General features: G+C 44.6%; 1 protein-coding gene across 5 annotated transcripts in view; it reads right to left on the bottom strand.

The window, feature by feature from the left end:
- DENND2B (DENN domain containing 2B) overlaps positions 1–22,926 on the bottom strand; it is a 148,501-nt gene that overhangs the window by 66,532 nt on the left and 59,043 nt on the right. Inside the window, exon 1 of one of the 5 annotated variants that reach the window (XM_084893470.1) lies at positions 13,935–14,006. The exons of the other annotated variants lie outside the window; for them this stretch is intronic. Coding sequence (XP_084749596.1) covers positions 13,935–13,951 — 17 coding nt within the window. The 5' untranslated portion in view covers positions 13,952–14,006. Of the gene's footprint in view, positions 1–13,934; positions 14,007–22,926 lie in introns of those variants that run through there. 5 annotated transcript variants of the gene reach the window in all.

Raw genomic sequence — 22,926 nt, forward strand, 5'->3', positions numbered from 1 at the left:
ATTCCAAATCTAGAGCTCTTTCCTTTCTATCCTGCTGCAGTTTGCAAAGATTCCCCAGGAAGTTGTTTCATCTAACCTTAAGAAAGCCTGGACCTATTGATAATTCCAGTAATGTGTCTAAGGAGTAGAGAACTCACTGAGTGCTCTATCTTACCACTCCACTAACATCTTTATACTCCTGGGCACGTGCACAGGCATACACACATGCACCACCTTTGCTGCAGATCTAACTCTAGTCTCGTGGCCTCTGGCGTCGCTCATGCTATGATGGCCACCATGCTATGGACTCACCTGCCTGTATCACCCAACTTTCACTTATATCCAACTCTTCATTCACTCAGTTCCTTCCCTCAACAATCATTTTTTTAAAATATATGTTACTGATTTTTTTACAGAGAGGAAGGGGTGAGGGAGAGAGAGTCAGAAACATCGATGAGAGAGAAACATCAATCAGCTGTTTCCTGCACACCCCCCACTGGGAATGTGCCTGCAACCAAGGTACACGCCTTTGACAGGAATCAATCCTGGGACCCTTCAGTCCGCAGGCCGATGCTCTATCCACTGAGCCAAATCGGTCAGGGCAACAATCATTTATTGAGTACCTACTGTTTACCAAGTGTTGTACTGGGTACTGGGAGATATGTTCCTTGCCCTTCAAAAGACTACATGAGAAGTATATAAGGAGTGGGGTGTATGGCCCAGTCGGTGTGGCTTTGTGGTTGAGCATTGACCTATGAACCAGGAAATCACAATTCAATTCCTGGCCAGGGCACAATGCCTGGGTAATATGGGCTTGATCCCCAGTGTGGGGTGTGCAGGAGGCAGCCAATCAACGATTCTCTCTCACCACTGATGTTTCTATCTCTATCTCCCTCCATTTCTGAAATCAATGAAATTATATTTAATAGAATGGAGCGCACAGATAGTTACAACACAGTGGTACCAGGAAACAACTGCCAGAGGGCAGCACAATAGGTTCCAGAAAAGGCTATGCTGACATGAGTTACACGGAGTGACCAGAGTTATCTAGGCAGAGGGAGAGAAGGGCATTTGGAGCTGAGGGAGCAGCATTTATACAGCGATACACGGCAGAGTATGATAATCTCATCCCAGCAGCATCGAGGGACTGCGTGGCTGTGTGTTTATGTTTTAGAGCAGGGGTCTTCAAACTACGGCCCGCGGGCCACACGTGGCCCGCAGAGGAGTCTGATCCGGCCCGCCAGGTTTTTTGGGCAGTGAGCGCAGCCGAGGTGTTACAGTAGGAATTAGTAGTTCATATAGTCCGGCCCTCCAGCTCTCTGAGGGACCGTGATCTGGCCCCCACTTTAAAAAGTTTGAGGACCCCTGTTTTAGAGAGTCAGAGAGATACAGAACAGAGACAAAGAGAAGAGAGAGAAATCAGATGTGAGACAGTGAGCCCACACGGCCTGGGGTAGCAGCCTGCTGGGACGGACAAACATCACGTCTGCCTTCCAATGTCAAAGCATAGCCCGACTCCCTGGCGATGCTTACAGTGTACCAATTTTAAATGCAAAATCCTTTAACAATTGTTTTCTCTCTCTTTGTGTCTACCCCTCCTTCGAAATAAAAGCTGTTTATTATCCCTGCTCCCATTTCTGCCCTGCTCTGAGCCCCGAGTTTTAGTGCCAATGCTTTAACACAAATCCAGCTTCACGTCCTGAGTGAAATATAATTTCATAGGAATGTAATTCTGGAATGATCTCATTGAAAAAGCACATCCAGCAAAGGCCATGAGCAAGCGTCAGGCCTGCCCATTCACACCCAGAGCCAAGGAGATCGCAGACCCCTTTCCCTTAAATGGAGAACGTGCCTGCGGCCCACGGCAAAGCTGCCCACAGACGTTGTCCTGCCCACAGCCAGCCTGCCTGCCTGCCTGCAGCCTGGGGCCTAGCCCAGAGCAGCGACCACCACAAACCACTCTGCACCATACAAGGTTCGACTCAAGAGAACATCTAAGCAAACAGGCTTTACTCGTGGATACTCCCTGTGTCGCTAGGAGGGCTCTGGCTCCAGGCCACGGAACACCAGCTGAAGCTATTAACACTCCCCGGTCACCACCCCATCAGACGGAAGAATGTCCAGAAGCCAGGTTGCTAAGGATCCTCCCCAGAGCTACCTGCCTTCCCTAACGCTCTGAAACTCAGGTGCTAGCCAACCCTATTGTGAGAGGCAGAAAGTAGGATGTTTGATTCTAAAACTAGAGGTCAAAGACAGTTCTAGCCCAGCCCAGTGGAGCTGAGACAAAGTGGGACTGGGAAAGAAATAATAGACTCTGACGGACTTTCAAAAATCCTAGCTGAGAAATCACCAAGTTGTAAGCTTTAGATAAAGCGTTCTCACTCCGAATTTGTACCCCACTCCCAATGAATCCTCATAAAATGGAAGAGGGGGGCGGGGGAGAAGGAGGAGGAGGAGGAGGAGGAGGAGGAGGAGGAGGAGGAGGAGGAGGAGGAGGAAGAGGAGAAAAAAGAGGAGGAAGTGGAGAAGGAAGAGGAGAAAGAGGAGGAGGAGGAGAAGAAGAAAAAACCAATAGCTTGCAGGGGCTAAAGAAACTCTCTGCGATATCCTTGCAACTTTTCTCTAAATACAAAACTGTTTTAAAATCTAAAGTTTTCTAAAAATAATGCTTGGTTTCCTCTATAAGGAATAATGGGAAAAGAAAGGTCTTGGGTATAAATTTCAACTCTGCCTCTACTAACCAGGAAGCTGTGGAGGAGTTACCTGACCTTTCTCATGCTTCAGCTTCCTCATCTATAAAATGGAGATGACAGTTCCAATCACAAAATGTTGCTGTGCAGATTAAGTAAGATACTGCATGCAGAGGACTTACCACTGCCAAAGCACTTTCTCCCGGGCAGTAGCAGGTTCTCAGCTCCGTCAGCCTTTACCTTGGGTTCCTGGCAACTGCCGCGGGAGGCCCTACCTCCCCTCCGCAGCCCTGCCTGTCTTTGTGATTTACAGCCTCTTCCACATACGACATTATACTTTAAGCCCACAGCAATCACCCAAAAGGGCTGCAGGCCGCCTCGCAGCAAGTTCCGACAAGTGAAAGCACACCTTCCTTGACAGAAACATGTTCTGCGCCTTCCTGCTTTCCCTTCCTCCAACGGCATCCAGTGTCACAGCTGTGAGCTGAATTACTTTCCTGAGGTTGGCAGGGGTCAACCAAAAGGAAAGCCAGAGGTGGACAGAGCTGGGCGTCCAGTGTGATTAGCTGTCCACAGTGCAGGGTGGGCAGGGGGACTATGCTCTCAAAGCTGCCACAAAAGGCTCTACCACCACCCACATTGCTTCCTGCACCCACCTTGGCCCCACTTGCATCTGAACTGAAAAAAATGCAAATCCACCAAGTCAATGGGCACAATGAGTTCCCCAAAGCCAAGAGACAAGCCCCAAGGCTGGGCATGAGATTGCCCCTGATCCTTAAAGCCAGACACTGGAGAGCCTCAGCCACCCTGACTCCTGGCTCCATGATGTGCTGTCCATCTTCCCCCTGGGAAGACTGAGGTGAGGGGAGAGTAGGCAGGTGAGCGCACAGGGGCCCCATCCTGGTCTTAGAGACCCAGGAGAGAATCAGGCGAAGAAAGGTACAGCTCTGATGTCACGTAATCTCCTTGAAAATCACTCACAAATATATCGGATCCTTAAAAGACTCTCCTTCACCAAAGGAGAAGTCCAATCTCACCCTGAAAACTCAGTGTCCAAATAAGGGATCCGTCAGCGCTAGAAGTCAGCCCGTTCCAACTTTGAAAGCCCTGCGAGAGAAGCCGTTCCCAGGCTTAGGATTCCACTGACAGGTTGTAACCTCTCAAAGCACTAATGGCCACATTCTAGTGGCTAATTTCTCTGACCTTCCAGATGGCTGGAGTGGGGACACACCCCAGCTGAGGCCCAAGGACATTAGTTCCTGGCAGGGAGTATGCGAAAGCTCAGCAGCCCAGCCATGCCAGATAACAGCTCCAGCTTCAAGGACAAGTTTTGGGAAGCAGAGGCCAGGAAGAAGATGTCCTTGGAGCCATTTCTTATTTAACCACCTAAGAGCCAAACATCAAGAAACTAATTCTACTGTCTTTTATGCAGCACTTTCCAGCTCATCTCATATCTAGTTTACAACAATGATCTGATTATATGCAGCAGCTTATCAATGCCAGCCCATGGGAGGCATTAAATAAATGTGAAGTGTTACTGTCATCATCATTAGTTCCCTTCATTCTTCCATCCCCAGGCTTCCCTGCTCAGAAATGATAGACTTAGCATCTGCATCATGTCATTCCTCTGGGATCCTTAACTGCCAATCACACCAGATCCAAATTCCTCCAGAACCTTGTCAAAAGCTACCAACCAATCTCGATTCCCTCTTCTTCCTTCCTCCCCTTTCAACCACCCTCCACCATACCCTTCACTCTCCTCCACACAAAGGCACACGCACAAATGCACTTCTCTCTCCAAACAGGATACCACCTGCTCTAAAAATGTCCATTACTGCCTTCATGTTTTTGTGTTCAAACCATTTCCAGTCCAGAGTACTCTCCTTCCGCTCTGCTTATTCAGATCCTATCTGTGCTCCAAGGCCTAGTCCAAGGTCCCTCTTAAACATAGGCTGGGAAAGCGTTCCATCCCCAAACAATGACCGAGCACTTCCTCTGTGCTAGGGCACTAGGCCAGGCTCTGAGGACACAGTCCGGGAAACATTACAGTCCTTCAAGTCTCCTGACTGGTGGGAGGGGCTTCACCATGAACCTCCCTGCTCACCTGAGTCACAGGTAGGGGAGTCAACCACCAGATCTCAGAGGCAGCTTTTTGTGATACACAGGGGGGATTGAGATGAGTATGGGAGATAAAGTCCAGTTGATGATGTCTTCTTGCCTCTCCTTCAACCTCTCCAAGAAGCCACCCAGGCCTGGTGGTTTAGAGCCTATAGTTACAAGAACCATCATTCTCTGACCAACTTGGGTAGCACTGCCTCCTGCCCAGCTTTTATTAGCTTCACAACTATGCTAGGTCTCATCCCACTCAATAATAGCCCTAGTCCACTCCTCCTCCTAAGGACCAAGCCCAATGCCTCACACTCCCTGCCCAAGTCAGAGAACAAAGGGAAAATGACCAGTGCTTTCCTCAGGAGTGTGCCCAGTCCTGGTGCCACCATGAATACAGATGCTGGAGGTCTGTACCTGGGAGGCGACTACCTTAGGCCTCTCCAGGGTAATTGCAATTCTCAGACCCGAAGAGTAACTCTATTCCTCTCTCTCCCGCTCAAGGAAGGCTTTCAGAATATGAATCAGGATGCCATTATTATAGGGATAATCTTTCATACCTCCTACATTATTCAAATAGGTAACCCAGTCACATGTACCTTGATCCTCTAACTCCCAGCTAAACGTAGTAACTGACACAACATGACGTATCGTACCCACGCAGTTCCTCTCCCCACCCCTCTAACTCAGACGCAGAGGAGGTTTTTCCAGATGTAATCTCAGATACCTGTTAGGACCAGAGAGGAAGGGAGAACACCTCATCTGTTCCTATTTAGATTCCAGCAGTGGAGACTCACAGTCTTCTCCATCACCCATCCTCATCACACTCTATCTGAATAAGCTCATCTCACAGGAGATCCAACTGTTGCTTCTTAGAGCACGAACTATTCAGCCCCCTGCATAGCCGTGGTCCGTGCCGGGAGGCTCCCAGCGTTCGGGAGCTAACCCAAACCACCAGCCACACGTCCAGACTTCAGGGGGCCTTTCTGGGTCAGGATCACCGGAAAGCCATAGCTGCTGCCGGCCAATGGGCACCATCCGTAAGCACGGCAAGGGATCCATGAGCAAAGCCGTGGAGAAAGGGCAGGGCCGAAGCAAAGAAGCTGCCGCCAGCCCTCAGATCCCCAGCACCGGCTTGGAGGAGTGTCTGAGCAAAGCTTTGCGTCCAACTGAAGCAAGCAGCTGGTCTTTGACACCCGTGGCATCCAGACAGCATCATCATCTCCTACTCGACTGCCCAGGCCCCCCCACCCAGCTGCCCCCACCAGGAGGCCTATGGCCAGAGGCTGGAGGGAGCACACCAAGTGTCCTTGGGAGATTAGCTACGCGTTTCCAGTCCCCTTTCCACCTCAGTCTCCACTGCAACATCCCCCTTACTCCCCACCCCCGCGCCGACAACTCACATCTTCAGTCTCTGCGTGTCTATGTGCCTGTGTGTCTGCGTTTTATTTACACTACCCATGTCTGTTGCTAGCAACAGAAACAGAGTGCTTTAAGGCAGAAAAGGCAAGTCGGCCAACTGGCTTGCTGCTCCCCATCCTCTTCCAGGGAAGAGACTGGTAAAGGATGAGTCAAGTTCCAATGTCTCATGGGTGCCTACAGCTCCGTGTGGTAGGGGAACGGGCATGGTCACAGCCCAGCTGAGGGCCCCAGCCACGAGCCCGCCTTCTTCTTCCCTGGAAGCCACACCCTGTACTCCTCCTTCCCTCACCGGCCCAGGTGCTGACTACTGTTGGAAGGCAGAGCTTCCAATGCCGGATTTAAGGAAACCTGCCCTCCTCGCTTGTTCACTGGGAGACTGTGCAGATGAGCCGGTATTGCCTCCCAGACCCAGACTGCAGAGAACCAGCCCAAGGCTAAGTGTTACTTGTATGACCTTTCCCATCTTCAGCTATTCTGCTACTGATAACCTTCCAAGTTCTGGTGCTTGGCTGCACAATAAAACCGTTAGTAATTACCAACCACTGCTTTGTTTTCAGCAAGCAAGAGGAAACCACGCATTCAAGGAGCTCACAGATTAACTTCGGAAAATGAGATGCAATAGCAAATAATTCAAGTATGAGATGCGGACCAAAAGTACCTGAAGTACAATGGGTGGGAGTGAAGGGGCTGGAATAGCTCAGATAGGATGTCTATGGGAGGGGAAATGTGAGCCAGGCCCTTCCAGACAAACAGGAGTTGGACAGAATGAGACAGGAGCCTGTTTGAGGTGAAGAGTTGGACTGTGACTCAAGGTCCAAGGGCACGAATAAGTCCCTATTCAACAGAGGCTCAGCCCTGGGCAGTAGGGAGGAAAGAGACCTCAGAGTCGCCACACTCTCCAGGCCCCCTGCTCCTACCTCTGCCAAGAGCGTTCTCAACGTTTCCTTTTCCCATACTTCTTTGGAAGCTCTCCCCTACAGTGCATAGGACGTAGGCAGCCTAACTCCCTGAACCCAAAAAACATCCTAATGGAACCCTTGGTACTCAAAGTTCCTGCTCCCACAGTAGGACCAGCTTCGTGCTCTCCTATTGCAATGTGGGCCAGGGGCTTGGCCTGGTCTTCTGCTGGTCTAGATCAAGTGAAGTCTGGTTCTTTATACACTAGAGCAGGAGAAGGATATGAAAGAGCAGGAGAAGGTATGAAATTATAAGTGCAGTCTCTGGTAAGCCAGGTCAACAGTCTCTTCTCCTTCCGTTCACACATACAGTCATGCATGCAATCAACTAAAACATACCAAATACCAACCGTGTGTGAACTAATAGCTTAGTGCTGGCTGGAACACCAAAATGCATCAGGTATAGGTCCATCCTCAAAGAGCTTACATTCTAGGAAGGTGGACACCATAGACACATAAATATAACAAGTACAGGAAGACTATTTTTAGTGTCACGTTGAGAGCTGAAATGTTGTGGACTTCTTCCAACTGAAGAAGCAGGAAGGTTTCCTAGAGAGGGATGCCCTTGCTCTGGGCCTGGCAGCTCAAGTGGCAAAAGGATGAAGGGGCAACTCGGGTAGACAGAACTACAAGAACAGAGTCTTGGAGACAGAAAAGTAGAAGACACATGAAGAACAGCAAGATGTTCAGTCTGGTGGGAGTTTAACTGGAAGTAAACCAGGGAGAAGGGAGAATTGAAAAGACAGAGGTATGTCAGATCTTAGAGCTAAATTAAAAATCTTCTCTTTTCTCTGGGAAATCATCGAAATTTTTTGAGGAAGGAATGATGGGTCCAGAACTATTATACATTTGAAAGATGAAGCGGTACCCAGAAATCTAGGGGATATAGCATCTTACTTCCCTGTGACCCACTCTAATGAAACCACATCATCTCCCCCCCGACTCTCACTCTGTGCTCCCTGACCTTGCTTCTAGTCCTGCTGACAGCCTTCCATTTGAAGTCAGTCTCCTTTCATATATATTTCCCCTTTGCCTTGGGATGATCATCTTGCTTGCTTTGTCAGCCCTCTTTTCTCACTCTGTTCCTTGAGCTTCTTTACCTCTCTATGGGAGAGGAAATGTGAGCCAGGCCTTCCAGACAGAGATCCACTCCCAACTAGGATCTCTCCCTGGGTCACCATAATCCCATGATTTGCTTGTGATGTGAGCGTCATTCAGCAATTTCTCGGGTATTATCTAGAATCTAGATGATGGTCATTTCCAGATCAGAAACAAAAATTATCTGTTATTAAGCCAGGTTGCCCTTCTTCTCTCCCAGCTCCACTTTAATAGTATAATAATTCTGCACACAGATAAAGCAAAGGGCAATCCCTGCCTGGCATTTATGATTAAAGAGATGGAGAAGAGAGGGGAGGAATGCAATAGGCTTGTTCACCAGATCTCTCAGCACTGAGTCAGCCTCCTATTTGTAAATGAAAGAAAGTCCAATCCCTGATACTTCAAAGGGAATTTTGCATTTGATTAGCCTCGTCCTTCCCAGGGCTATTTTAAACAAAATCCATAATGTTTTAATACAGGCAAGAACACAGTTACAAGGCTCTAATTCTCTAGTAGAAAGTCAATCCTACCATTGATTTTCCAAAGTTTGTGGATCTGTTTCAGTTGAAAATACAGAGTATAGAACATTGAACTCAGGACCCCTGGATTGATTGCTGCCCAACTCTTACAAAATCCCAACTGAAAAAGTGACAATTCAAGGAGACCATCTAAGGAGAGTGATGAATACCCATGCCCCTGGGTGTTTTAAGCTCCGCTTTTCTATCGGTTGCTGGAAAGCTACATATATATATATATATATATATATATATATATATATATGCACACCATTAAGCTCAGCTCCTTGCAGGGTGGTTTTCACTGAGCTGCAACTTCATGTAACACATTTGTCTTTTATTAGCAGTCCCCACAAGAGAACTACAAGGAAATCTAAATCACATAAGCATTTGCTGTAAAAAATAATAAAGAAATGTCATAGTGGTTGTAAAAATAAGAAAAGAATATAACTCTTGATTTTAAAAAATGGTAAGATAACTACTATATCATTCAGCATCTCCAAGGAAGATATTCATATAAGAAATCTCATTAAAATATAAAGCTAAAAACAAACTTTATCTGCCCTGAGAAAATGGTATGTTTCCCCTTACCTAAAGGTCAGGAATCAGAAGGTCAGTTTTCACGACTATCAAGGAACTTCAAAGTCCAAGGCCATCCACAGAAGCCATCTTAATTAACTAGATTAGGACATGTGGATGGTCTTCTTTGCTTTGTTGTCGATAATCTGTTTCTGTTATTAACATGATGAGGTCTTTCTTTGCCAAGCATTGTTCCCAGGTGTTAATTATGTTAATTCATTTAATACTCTAAAACTATCCTATGAGGTAAATGCTATCAATTCTATTTTACCAAATAAGAAAACAAAAGCTAAGAGTCATTTAGCTAGTAAAAGGAAAAGCCAGAATTCAAACTAGTTCTGACTTTGAAGTTCCTGTTCCTTCCGCTAAGTACATCTTTATTATGTCTTCTGTAGCCAGTCATGTCAGTTCCTCTTTGGAAAAATCAGAATATAAAACCGATGAGATAATGTATGTAAAAATACGTTATGTGTTGTAAGTTATTATTCAGATATAAATAACTATCATTATTCTGCCTAAAGCAGAGGTGACATTTCTGCTTATACACATATACATGCACAGACACACACACATGCACACCAGCAAAGTCAGCAGGAAATGAACTCCAAATACAGCCCAACAGAAACACTTTTCTCTCAACATTAAAACTTATAAGTCCTGAATTGGCTCAGAAGATAGAGCATTGGCCCAGATTCAATTCCACTCAATGGCACTTACCTTGGTTGCAGGTTCCCTGACCTTGGTTGGTGAGCATGCAGGAGGCAACCAATGATGTTCTCTCCCACATCAATGTTTCTCTCTTTCTCTCTCTCCCCATCCCTTCCATTCTCTCTAAAAATCAATGAAAAAATATCTCAGGTGAGGATTAACAAAAAAATAATAATAATGATAAATAAAACTATGTAAGCCGGTGGATCAGTCACTCCTTTCAACATAGGTGCTCGGCAAAATAGTGAGAAAACATCCCATCCCCAGACTTCGCTGGGCACCCACTCTGTCCGCCTTGGATTCATGGAGATGCTGTTATTAAGCCAGGTTACCCTTCTTCTCTCCCAGCTCCACTTTAACCTCCTTTTCTTCAATGATGATCATCCTAAAAGTATTATTTCAAAAGGTATCTTAGGAATTTTCATATCAAGTTTTCCTTTCTGGCTCATCTACAAGTCCATGACTTCAGCTCAAAGTTCTTCAAAACTATGAAACCTACAATATGCTTATTTCCTACAGGCATGATGACAATGACCCAGGAGAGAGAGAGAGAGAGAGAGAGAGAGAGAGAGAGAGAGAGAGAGAGAGAGAGAGAGAGATTTTCACTGAGTGGGGCAAAATAGGTTATAGTTATTTGTTTTTTTTTAAATATATTTATTGATTTTTTACAGAGAGGAAGGGAGAGAGATAGAGAGCCAGAAACGTCGATGAGAGAGAAACATCGACCAGCTTCCTCTTGCACACCCCCTACTGGGGATGTGCCCGCAACCAAGGTACATGCCCTTGACCGGAATCGAACCCGGGACCTTTCAGTCCGCAGACGGACGCTCTACCACTGAGCCAAACCGGTTTCGGCTAGGTTATAGTTATTTGTATGTAAAATTATACAATAATTAATAAATACTAATACAAGTACAAGGTGCACGTGTCATCTCCTGCCCTAACATACACCAGGTCCTCCCTGACAGCTCTCTCTGCATCCTAGCAACTTCAGTACCTATGTGTATGGATCCACTCAAAACTCATGATGGATTCACTGATTTCAATGTTACTTTAGTAATTACCCACCTATGGACAAATATTGGACCTTGTCACTGCCTAAGACTAGACATCTCAATTTTGTCCTACAAAACCCTATACCCTGACCACAATTTCCCTTCCTGCCTATTTCTTGACCATTTTACTACCCAATAGCTGCTCTTTGACCTTGGCCAAGTCTCTCTTCCCTAGTTTACATCAGCCACCACCTTTCTGTCCTTCCAGGCGAGAATCCATGATCCATCACACCCTCAAATCCCTATCCCCTTTCTCCTTCCACTGTACCTGCTTGTAAAGCCCTCACTCTGGATCAATTCAAGCATCAGTATACACTGTTCCCAGTGAGAGCAACTAAAAATTGCTGGTCAGAAATCAACATGTCTAAGACATGTCTGAAAGATCTTTTGGGAGATATATTCTGAAGTATTTATGGATGAAATGGTATGATGCCTTTTTTTGCTTCCAAAAATGCATTGGGGTGAAAAGGGGGTAGGGATAGTGGACAAGGATGAAGATAAAACAAGTTAGTCCATGTGTTGATAATAGTTGAAGCTGGATGATGTATATATGGGTGTTCATCTTCTATTCTGTCCATTTTTCTGTACGCTTGACATCTACCATAATAAAAGATTTAAAAATTAAAACCACTTAAGTGAAAGATTAATGGGGAAGAGTGCCAAAGGTCACCCACAAATTATCTGCTAGTTATGAAATGAAAACTATAATTTTACAACGGAGAAATTTGGCTGACCCTACCTTAAGTAGTAACCAAATTTAGCATCAGTAATAGTGAGAAAACCAAACATTATGTGCCTCTGATCTGATGCATTATTTATAAAGGGTTTTTGTCCCCTCAAAAATGTTTAAATCTAAATCTAAGCCTCTATATCTAGTTTACAGTTTACAGAAAATACCACCTTTTGGGAAGCACTTCTGACTGGTGTGAGAGAAAGAGCCTAAACAATACTCAATACTCCAAAGAAACAATGAGATAAGTCCACAACATTGCAAATAAATTTATGTTAAAAATTTTAAGAAAAAGGAATGCCTAAAACTGAACTCATCATCTCCCTTGTCACTCCTAATAAAACACCTTCTTTTTCCACTAAGTCGCCCAAGTTCCCTGACTTTTCATTCTCCTTATTCTGGTTCAATCCATCACCAAGTCCTGCAAATTCTACCTCTTTAGTGTCTCAGAGCCACCTTCTCAGAGCCACCTTCCCTGCCACTCTTAACTCAGATTGTATTATTGATTGCTTGACTTACTACAATAATCCCCTAAAAACTATCTCCTTTTCCTACTTTTACTTTCTTCAGATCTGCTCTCTACACGTCAGCCAAAATGATCTTGCAAATGTAACCACGTCACTCCAGTGCTCAAATTCTTTTAGCAGCTCCTTTGCTCAGAGCGGTGCAAGGCAGGCACTCCACATCCCACTGCACAGCACTGAATGGCATGCAATCGCAAGGTGATCAAGTCATTCACTCTGTAATTTCTTTCTAACCTTCTTGTCAAATTAAGAAAGTCTCGCCAAAACCGCTTTGGCTCAGTGGATAGAGCGTCGGCCTGCGGAGTGAAAGGTTCCAGGTTCGATTCCGGTCTAGGGCATGTACCTTGGTTGTGGGCACATCCCCAATAGGGGGTGTGCAAGAGGCAGCTGATTGATGATTCTCTCTCATCATGTTTCTGACTCTCTATCCCTCTCTCTTCCTCTCTGTGAAAAATCAATAAAATATATATATATTTTTTTTAAAAAGTCTCCACTTGCTGCTGTCCTTAACACTTGATAATCCTCAAGAGAGAGAAGACTTTCATAAGCAGCAGTATCTAGGTAAAATTTTAACGCATTTTTTGTTTTGTTTTCAGTGTATTTATTTTAAAAGTTATCTTCTGTGTATAGTAAATAATATCGATCTTCCACTTTAAGAAGGTAAGAAAATGTCTCCTTTTAAAATAAATCTAAGTTTGAAAGTGAGCTGATTTAAACATCATATAAATAATTGTTCAGGTATCAAGAGGCCATAGTAATACTGTGAAGATGGTAAGCAATGAATTAAGCTCGGGAAAAAAAATTCAAGTTTCTCTCTCTGTATGAGTGTGGTGACTTCAAAACAAGTTTGCAAACTGTTTGCTATTCCTGTCCTTGAACCAGATGGCCTGTGGCTACCTCAAGGAATAGAAGGTGGCCATGTGAGGGCACCTGACTTCCAAGACAAGGTTAGACTAAGGCCATGCAACCTCTGCTGGTCTCTCTATTAGTGCTCTAGCTTTCAGGTCCTGAGCCACCTGGTAAGAAATCTAACTGCCCCTAGGGCTGCCATGCTGGAGGGACCACAGAGAGTAACAATGGAGGTTGACGTAAGAGGGTGAAGTGAAAGGGAGAGAGCTGAGGAGGCCCAGCTGCCTGACTTTTCCCAGCGCGGGCTCCGCACATGGGTGAGCGAGTCTTCTGCTGATTCTAGCCCCACCACCCTCTCACTACAACTGCATGAGAAGACCCCAAGCGAGACCCCCAAGACCATGAGACGTAATAATAAAATTACTGCTCTATGTCTAGGGGTGGTGTGGTATGCAGAACACTGGCAGCTAGGGCCCTGAGACCGGTCTCCTGGTCTCATCTTACACTGCTCACGCTGCACTATGTGCCATAACTCTGCACATACTGCTTCACTCCTGTCTTTGCACATGCCACCCCCTTGACCTGGCATGCCCCTCCTTGCCTTGTCCACTTAAAAAAAAATAAAAGAAATCTATTCCTGCCGGGACCGGTTTGGCTCAGTGAATAGAGTGTCAGCCTGTGGACTCAAGGGTCCCAGGATCGATTCTGATTAAGAGCATGTACCTTAGCTGCGGGTACATTCCCAGGAGGGAGTGTGCAGGAGTCAGCTGATTGATGTTTCTTTCTCATCGATGTTTCTAACTCTCTATCCCTCTCCCTTCCTCTCTGTAAAAAATCAATAAAATATATATTTTTTAAATAAAATTAATTAATTAATTTTAAAAAATCTATTCCTCTTTCAAAATCTGAATCGGTACGATGGCCTCCATGAAACCTTGCCCTCACTTTTCTCACTCTCTTGCCACCAGTAACTGGATTAGTGCTTTCCTCCCAGCACCACTTGTATGGCAGCAAAAATCACACTACAGTGTACTCACCGTGTATACGTCCTGTCCACTAAACTATGAAATGCTTTAATGGTAGGGATTGTATGTCTGTGTGCAGCTGGTCACAGGGGCCTAATGAATGTTTGCTGATCTGAAGTAGTTTCCCCTTTGGCTTCCTTATTTAGTCTATTTCTGCTAATAACATTTTGGTCTAAACTCCTGGCTGACAGGAACAGCAATGCTACTCTCCTCGTCCCTAACTTTGGGTTCAAGGACTTTACTTAATCTGACCCTTGAATAAGGCTTTCTTTTCCAGTACACAACCCATAGGAGCAGCAACCCTAACCTGAGCCAACACTAAAAGCTGACTTTTTATTTTATTTTTATTTTTTTAATATATTTTTTTATTGATTTCAGAGTGGAAGGGAAAGGGAGAGAGAGAAACATCAACGATGAGAGAGAATTATCAATCGGCTGCCTTCTGCACACCCCCTCTACTGGGGATAGAGCCTGCAACCCAGGCATGTGCCCTGACTGGGAATCAAGTCCGCAGGCCAATGCTCTATCCACTGAGACAAACTGACCAGGTCAAAGCTGACATTTTAAATACAATTAAGTGGGAACTACTAGTTCAATATCTGGGATATAAGGGAGTCCCAACAAATATTATTTCTCTTCCTTCTCTCACTTAAAAAAATCTTCCTTAATTTATCTTCTAAACAGATTAAGAAATTTCTCCCCACTTCTTCCTGCTGCTCCCCTCCCACAGAATCACACCTTCCTGGCTCTTAACATCCCTCCAGACCTTGGCCCTTGACTCTCCTCAGCACCAAGCCATGCATTTTCAACATGCAATTGCCTTCCTGCTCCCACTGCACCAAACCAGGCCTAACCTGAGAGAGAGGTTTTTCTGTCACAATATCTAGGTCTAGCGTATCAAAGTGAAACTTTTCAGAAGGGGAGTGATGCAATTCTCCCCAAACATTAAGGAAAGGAATCTGGCCCTTGCCATTGGGGCTCGGTTGGGCGTCATCCTGTGCCCTGAAAAGTCACCGGTTCAATTCCCAGTCAAGGCACATGCCCAGGTTTCAGACTCCATCCTTTCCTAGGTGTGCAGGAGGCAGCAGAACAATGTTTTTCTCCAATCAATGTTTCTCTCTCTCCCTCTCCCTTCCTCTCTCTCTAAAAAATCAATTAAAATATATATATTTTTTAAATCAAAGAAAAGGAATCTGGCTGTATTGTAGAAGAATAACAGAAAACAAGAAACAGGATTGGGAATCAGGTGCAATTTCTTCATCTGCCTCTCTCACTAAAGGCTTTTTTGGTAAACTGAATCAGTAATGTTCCTCTGAAAAGCTGCAAAAAATGTTTTTAATGGTTATGATATATACTAAATGAGAAGTATAATAATAATTTGAATATAGATAGCCTCACTCACTAAAACACTAAAGTGGACAAGTTTATAAATTTTATGTAAGAAGCAAATTAATAGTAAAAAGGTTATTTTGGTTTTTATCAATTATAAAGTTATAGTTTAAGTGTAAAAATTAAAACCATAAAAAATGAATTATTTTTATAGTTCTGATGAATGAATAAAAAATTTAAAAATATCACATAAAATCCAACTCAACAGCCATAGGGCTGAGGAGCCATTAAATTCAATATCATATATTTGCCTCCATAAACTTTTAAAATATGTGAAAGGCAAATAATTAGTATAAACAAAGTCAAAAAATAAAGAGAAAAAAAACTGGGGAGAAAAATATCAACAACATATAAGGCAAAGAGTTCTAATGTAAGATGTATGTAAAAGTTCTTACAAATGTACAGGAAAAAATGCCAACCAAACAGAAAAATGAACAAAATATTTGAACAGAAACTTCACATAAAAATAAACACAACTTCCAGTGAGCATAAAGGATATTCAATTTCACTAATGAAGAAATCCTAAATAAAATAACAATAATAAAACCTTTTTTACCTATCAGATTGGCAAAGATGAATAACACCCACATTGCCAAGGGCGTGGCAGAAACAGGCACCTTTATATACCGTGGATGAGAATTAATTGATGCAAGTCCTTTGGAAGGCAGTTTGGCAATATTCATTAACATTTTAAGTGAGCATAATACCCTTTGATTAGCAAGCCTTCCCTTCTAGGAATTTTGCCCAAGGTGATACAAGTATTAGAACACTTGGGAAGAGATGGCTGTGTACTGCCGCTTTTTGTAGCACTGATTATAAAAAAAATTTGGAAACAACTCAAATGTCCATCAATAGGGCTTGATTAAAGTATGACACATCATCTGAAGAAATACAATGCTGCCTTTGAAAGTAATATATTGACATGGAGAAATAGCCTAGGTGAATTATCAAGTGAAAAACTTTACAGTAAAGTATAATCATTTTGATGTCATAGAAAAGATATAAAATTTGCTGTTTTAAGCATTTTTAAGTTTACAATTCAGTGGCATTCACAATGTTGTGCAACCATCACCATTATTTCCAAAATGTTTTCATCACCCCAAAACAGAAACTCTATAACCATTAAGCAATAAATTCCCATTTTCTTCTCTCCCTAAGCTCCTAGTGACCTCTAATCTATTTTGTGTCTTTATAAATTTGCCCATTGTAGCTATTTCATATAAGCAGAATCACACAATATTTATCCTTTTGTATCTGGCTTATTTCACTTAAGACAATGATTTTAAGGTTCATCCACATTATAACAGGGATAAGACCTTCATCCCTTTTTAAAGCTGAATAACACTGTATATACCACATTTTTATTCATTCATCTGTGGGTGAACACAAGTTGTTTCCACCTTAGCTACTGAGAATAATGCTGCTATGAACACGGGCATACAGGTAAGTATCTGAGTCCCTGTTTTCAATTATTTTGGGTGTACACCTAGGTAAGTGGAATTGCTGGGCCATATGGTCGGATTTAGCTTTTTGAGGAGCCAAGAGAATTTGGTTCCCTAACAACTGCCATTTACATCTCCGCCAGCAACGTATGAGGGTTCTATGGCTCACCATCCTCACCAACACTGTTTATTCTCCATTTTATTTTTTTACAGAAATAAACCCACCCAAGACAGTTTCCTGCACACTTGCTGATCAGAAATTATAACACGTTCAGTGCTCGTGTATGCAAACAGCAAGGCCCTGAGTCAGCAGAAATGAGAAGACCTGAGCCCTGGTCCTAGCTGTGCCGCCTTGGGCACTCAGCTCTCTCATCTCTAAACTCTGAGGCACCTGGGTCTGGATCAGAGTCCCCACACATTGTAAATGGGTTCCAGCAGATACAGTGACAGGGGCTCAGTGTCACCAGCAGCCTCCTTTCACCCCAATGTGTGAAAATTGATCCCTTTCTGTGTGTGCAGGAATATGAAAAAGACTGGGCAGTGCTAGGTCAGATAACCCTTACTGTCCCTTTCCACACGAGAACAGAACTCTATGCTTGTGCTGAACTGATGAGGGAAGCTTAAGGAGAGGAGAGAGAGCCTTAGGGGGAATCCAAGGGTCGCTGACCACAAGGAAAACTGACGATGGTCTCCGCAGTGGGAGAAGCACGCACAGACAAGGATTTGGGAAATGAGAATGCCAAGGAAGAGAGAGGGCAGCTGGTATTTACTAAGTCAAGTGTGTCACCCGAAGCCACAGGTCCTGAAGTCAACAGCAAGGGGCAGTGTCTGGAGTCATGCTGCTCTGGGAGGAGAGTCCCACATTCCCTGCTGGGGCAGCAGACAGGAGAGAGCCTGGCCTCTGTGGGAAGGGGCGCTGAGGCCTGGCGAAGGGAAAGCCAAGAGAAAGCCTCTCTTCCAGGTGTTCTCAGCCTATCAGCTGCCAACGGCGGACTTTGCCCTTGAATTGTACTCTGGAGCTAAAGAGATAATCTCCCAGGCATGTCTTGTGTAAACCTGGCTAATCAACAGCACACACAATGCCGAGCCTGCCTGCAGTCCCCGGATCAGTCTGCCAACCAAAAGGCTGTTCTGAAGGGCAGGGGGGTGCAGGGCTGGCGGGGGAGGGGGCTTATCCTGGCATAAATGTCACCTTTCCTAATCAAATGCCCAGATGGGTATGTTCCAAAAAAAAAATCAGTCAAACAGCTGTGTAGGGACAAGCACAGAGCTGGAAGCCTCATCCGGAAGTGATATGGATATCGTGAGAAGAACCACTGTGACCGGGGCAGCAGCTCTGTTGATGTTACAGGGTAAGCCACCCAAGGAATTCTAATGTACAGACATGAAATTCTAGGTTAATGAAAGAAGGCATACCAGTTAGCATCTGGCCCTCATACCCCCATTTGAATCTCAGCTGTCGACCTTCTCAAGGAGCGGTTCCTAAGAGCACTTAGAAAGCTTGTGAAAAAAGGCAAACTCTTGGGCCGCACTTCAGAACTACTGAGACAAGCTCTCCAGGTGAGTCTGGGGAACACTCAAGTCTGCAACCACTGCTCTGCAGCTCCTGAGAGCTCTGCAACCTGGAGTTCAGACCCCCCAGACGTCCCTTAATTCTGAGGGACTGTAATATCACAATCAGTAAGATAAGCAAAACGAGTTTCTCCCACCCAATTCTATCTTCCACATGGGTGCATAGGACCAACCAAATCCAATTTGCTTTCAGAGAACGATTATAGAGGCTTTGGATCCTTCAAGGTCTGACCTTGACAAATCTTTTCAGCCTCATCCCCTAAGTCATCTGTGAGTCCAAGCTCATGGTGGGTGACCATGTACTGTCTGCTAAGTAAATCAGTGCTAAGACAAAAACACTGTCTAAGCCTGAATCTTTCCCTAACCACATATATTTTCCTTTTGAAGCAACGTAGTTACTAAAACAGACAGGGACAGAGAAGACAGGAGTGGAGAATCCTGTTTCTTACAAAAGAAATGTGTGTGTGCTGGGAATCGGTACTAAATCTGAACTTCAGCCTCACTCTGCTCTGCCCGTCACAAACTCCCGTCTCAGCCGGCTGCCTGGCCTGAACACAGATCTCAAACACTCTACACATTTTCATTTTGGAATCCCAATCCTTCATTTATAGAATCCAAACAAGAATCAGTCCCATGGAAAAGAAGTATCCACCAACAGAAATTAGTCACTATTCAATTTCCAGCCAGTGAGAAGTGGTGGCCTAAACATTTCCAACAAATGTGGAGACTCTACAAGAGGCCTGTGAAGTAGGAAATCATACCAGTTTGTTTACAAGTGCTAGTTTACTGACAAATTTTTAAAATTCTCCAAAAAACACACCCAGCCGGCATGGCTCAGTGGTTAAGCGCCAACCAATGAACCAAGGGGTCACAGTTCAATTCCCAGTCACATGCCGGATTGCAGGCTTAAAACCCAGTGTGGGCCAGGCAGGAGGCAGCCAATCAATGATTCTCTCTCATCATTAATGTTTCTGTCTCTCCCTCTCCCTTTCTCTCTGAAACCAATAAAAATATTTTAAAAACAATAGAATTCTCCCAAAATAAAATCCATCTTTTTACCTAAAACAGGAGGAATCATAATCTTAAGGCAGTGGTCAGCAAACTCATTAGCCAACAGAGCCAAATATCAACAGTACAATGATTGAAATTTCTTTTGAGAGCCGAAAACCGACTTCTGCACATGGGCCACAAAGTTTTAATCGCACTGTACATTTCAACTGCACAGATATTTTGTGGAAGAGCCACACTCAAGGGGCCAAAGAGCCGCATGTGGCTCGCGAGCCAAAGTTTGCCGACTGGTCTAAGGCATCTAACTCCTTGTGAAGTGTTAAGGAGAAAGATCATCACTCTTCCTACCCAGGCAAATTGAGGGACTCGGGTTTTCAAGTCTTCACACACACACACCGGCCCTCCACTGTGCTGGTATCGACTGGCATTCTCAGTGTTGAACCAGGTACTCCTTTCAGAGACAGCTGAGAAAAATCTCAAAAACTCCACAAATACACAAAACCATCCCAGCTTCCAATAGATAGAAAGGAGGATACGGAAGTAAATAACACGTAACAATTCAGAAAATAACGTTCCTTAAATATTTTAGGTAACTAAGAGGAGGTACAGTTGGCATTCGGATCAGAGTGGAATCACACTGGCTTAGGCTTGGTCTTTCAGCATGTTGGCCACTCCGGGCTCCTCGTCTGTAGACATCAGAACATCAACAAATTCACTCACAGGCAGTTGTGAGAATTTACGAAAATGATGCAAGTGAAAATGCCTGGTATGACACAATGGCTAGAACAGAGTAAGCACTCTACTAATGACACACCACTAACTTAAAACCCACAGAAAGTTTTAACCCACATATTTGTTTGATCCCAAGAAATATGCAGAACTGAATAGTTATTCAACATCCTTTAGCTAATTAGCCGTGCGCCTTCTCCAGATCCTATTTACCCATATTTTTTTTCTTTTCAGATAATCAAATTCAATGATCCTCTTAGTCAACCATCTCTCTCAAATACAATATATACCCCTCCTATTGGTTCTTCACACTCCTTGCCGTGGCCAAATGGCTCTGCCTGAACTAGCCTCCACCACCATTTTATAGCCTACATCCAGGCTCCCTGCGTTCTAGCACCAATGACTTTATGTTCTTAGAACAGGTCAAGCTCTCTCCGACCTCGGGGGGCTTTGCCTCTGCTGTTCCCTCTTCCAGGGGTGTAAATACAAGGCTTCTTTTTGTTCTTGACTTTGCCCCTCCAATGTCATAGTCTCAGAGGCTTTCTCTAAAATTTTCTGTTGAAAATAGCTCTCAAGTTCCTGTAACTCTCTTTTACGTGACCATTATTTCCTCCAGAGCTTGCATCTCAACCTTCATCTCATTTGATTTCTTTACTTGTTTCCTGACTGCTCCCCCATTACACTTGAAGCTCTGTGATACAAGGACGTTGCTGTCTTCGATATCTTTACATCCCAGCATTTATAACAGCGGCTAGAGCAAAATGAATACTCAAAAACTATGTGCCAAATGAATAAATAAATTCAGTTTCAAAACAAGAGGCAGAGTTGGACAGTCCCTACCCCCCTTCATTTTGCAACTAACTAGTAGGCAGTAGAAGATGGGTCTCAGGGAAAGGCTTTACATTAAAAAGAGAAAAGGGCCCTGACCGGTTTGGCTCAGTGGATAGAGCAAAGGCCTGTGGACTGAAAGGTCCCAGGTTCAGTTCTGGTCAAGGGCATGTACCTTGGTTGCGGACACATCCCTGGTGTGGAGTATGCAGGAGGCAGCTGATTAATGTTTCTCTCTCATCAATGTTTCTAACTCTCTTATCCCTCTCCCTTCCTCTCTGTAAAAAACCAATAAAATATATTTTAATAAATAAATAAATAAAATAATAAAAAGAGAAAAGGCTGAGGAGAAAGGAACCCTTGGGGGACACAGAAAAAGTTAACCCAACTCTCCCACTGACAAGACGCTAACGGCTCCCGGGGCTGGGAGTGTGCAGTCTCCATGGTTTTCCCCCTTAGTGTCTATGCTTCCCAGGCTCAACTTCTCCGGCAAAGCTATGTACACACTGACCTTGGGTGTTTCTCAGGTAACAAGAAATCTGGATAGCACTGGTTTTGAAACCCACCTCTGGGTTTTGAGATTGAGAAGAAACACACACACACACACAACTTTTTATTTCCATTTAATGGGATTTAAATAAAACAAACATTTCTAGTTGTTTCTCGTTGCTGTCGATCCCTGCCACTTCCCTCCCGGCACTTTACTCAGAGTCACCGAAACCCGCCACCCGTCCTGCCACCAGCATCCTATCCTCACTCTGGCCCTCCCGGACGGCAGCTCAGCCGTGCTGACAAACACAGAGAGGCCAGTGCTGCCCAGTTCGTTTGAAAAACCAGCAACTTTTCTGGCAGTCTTGCCATTTGTGTCTGAATCCAAAGGGGTGAGTGAATCAGGGGTTAGCAGGAGGCAAAGAAAACAAGGAACTTCCGTGCACTCTTCCCTTGCTAGATTCCCAAGTCTCAATTCCCTGACCACAGCAGCTGAGTCAGTCAAGTCACATCACGACTGCAAACCATGGCCACGGCCAAGTTCATCTCAGCTCCCCTCCTGCATTCGAGAGCCAGGGCCCGTCGGGTTCTTTAATTATCTTTCCTACTGGTACACATTTTGTCATGTGACAAATACACATACACACACGGGTTTGACCTTCTTATCCCCACATGTTTACAAGCGAGTACAAAGGCCCACGTGTGGTTTGAACACCGTCCGGTCGTCACCTCTTTTAATCACTCACTCCTTCGGTACACACGGCAAGTCAAAACTTGGTAACAAACCAAATGGGGTGGGAGATCCTGGCACCGCGTTGTTCCAGGAACACGTGCCTCCAATGAGGAATGTGGGGCATACGGTAAGTCACACCACCGCTGAGCGTCTGAGGGCACAGGGAGCCACCGTGGAGCCTGAACTCCTGCCTGTGGCAGCCTCCAGAAGTAAAACTGAAAAATAAAATGTCTGACCCTCATCTGCAGTGTTCGGTCTTTTCAAGCAAAAGGAACCTTACATTACAGACAGCCTCATTCAAAGAGAAAATCTGTGAAGCACCTACCCTCAGGAACTCCCCATCCTCCCTGGGCCTGCCTGGGTTCAGCAGGCCCCATAAATTGGCACTGTTGATATGACCTTCCCAGGCTGTATTTCAACAAGAGATAACAACAAAGCTGAGAGCTTTGGTAGCACTCAAAGGAGATTTGAGGGACTTAAAACATGCTGCTAAGTTTGGC

The sequence above is a fragment of the Pipistrellus hanaki genome (assembly GCF_964339955.1).
Source record: "Pipistrellus hanaki genome assembly, chromosome: 9".
In the NCBI taxonomy this organism is placed as follows: domain Eukaryota; kingdom Metazoa; phylum Chordata; class Mammalia; order Chiroptera; family Vespertilionidae; genus Pipistrellus; species Pipistrellus hanaki.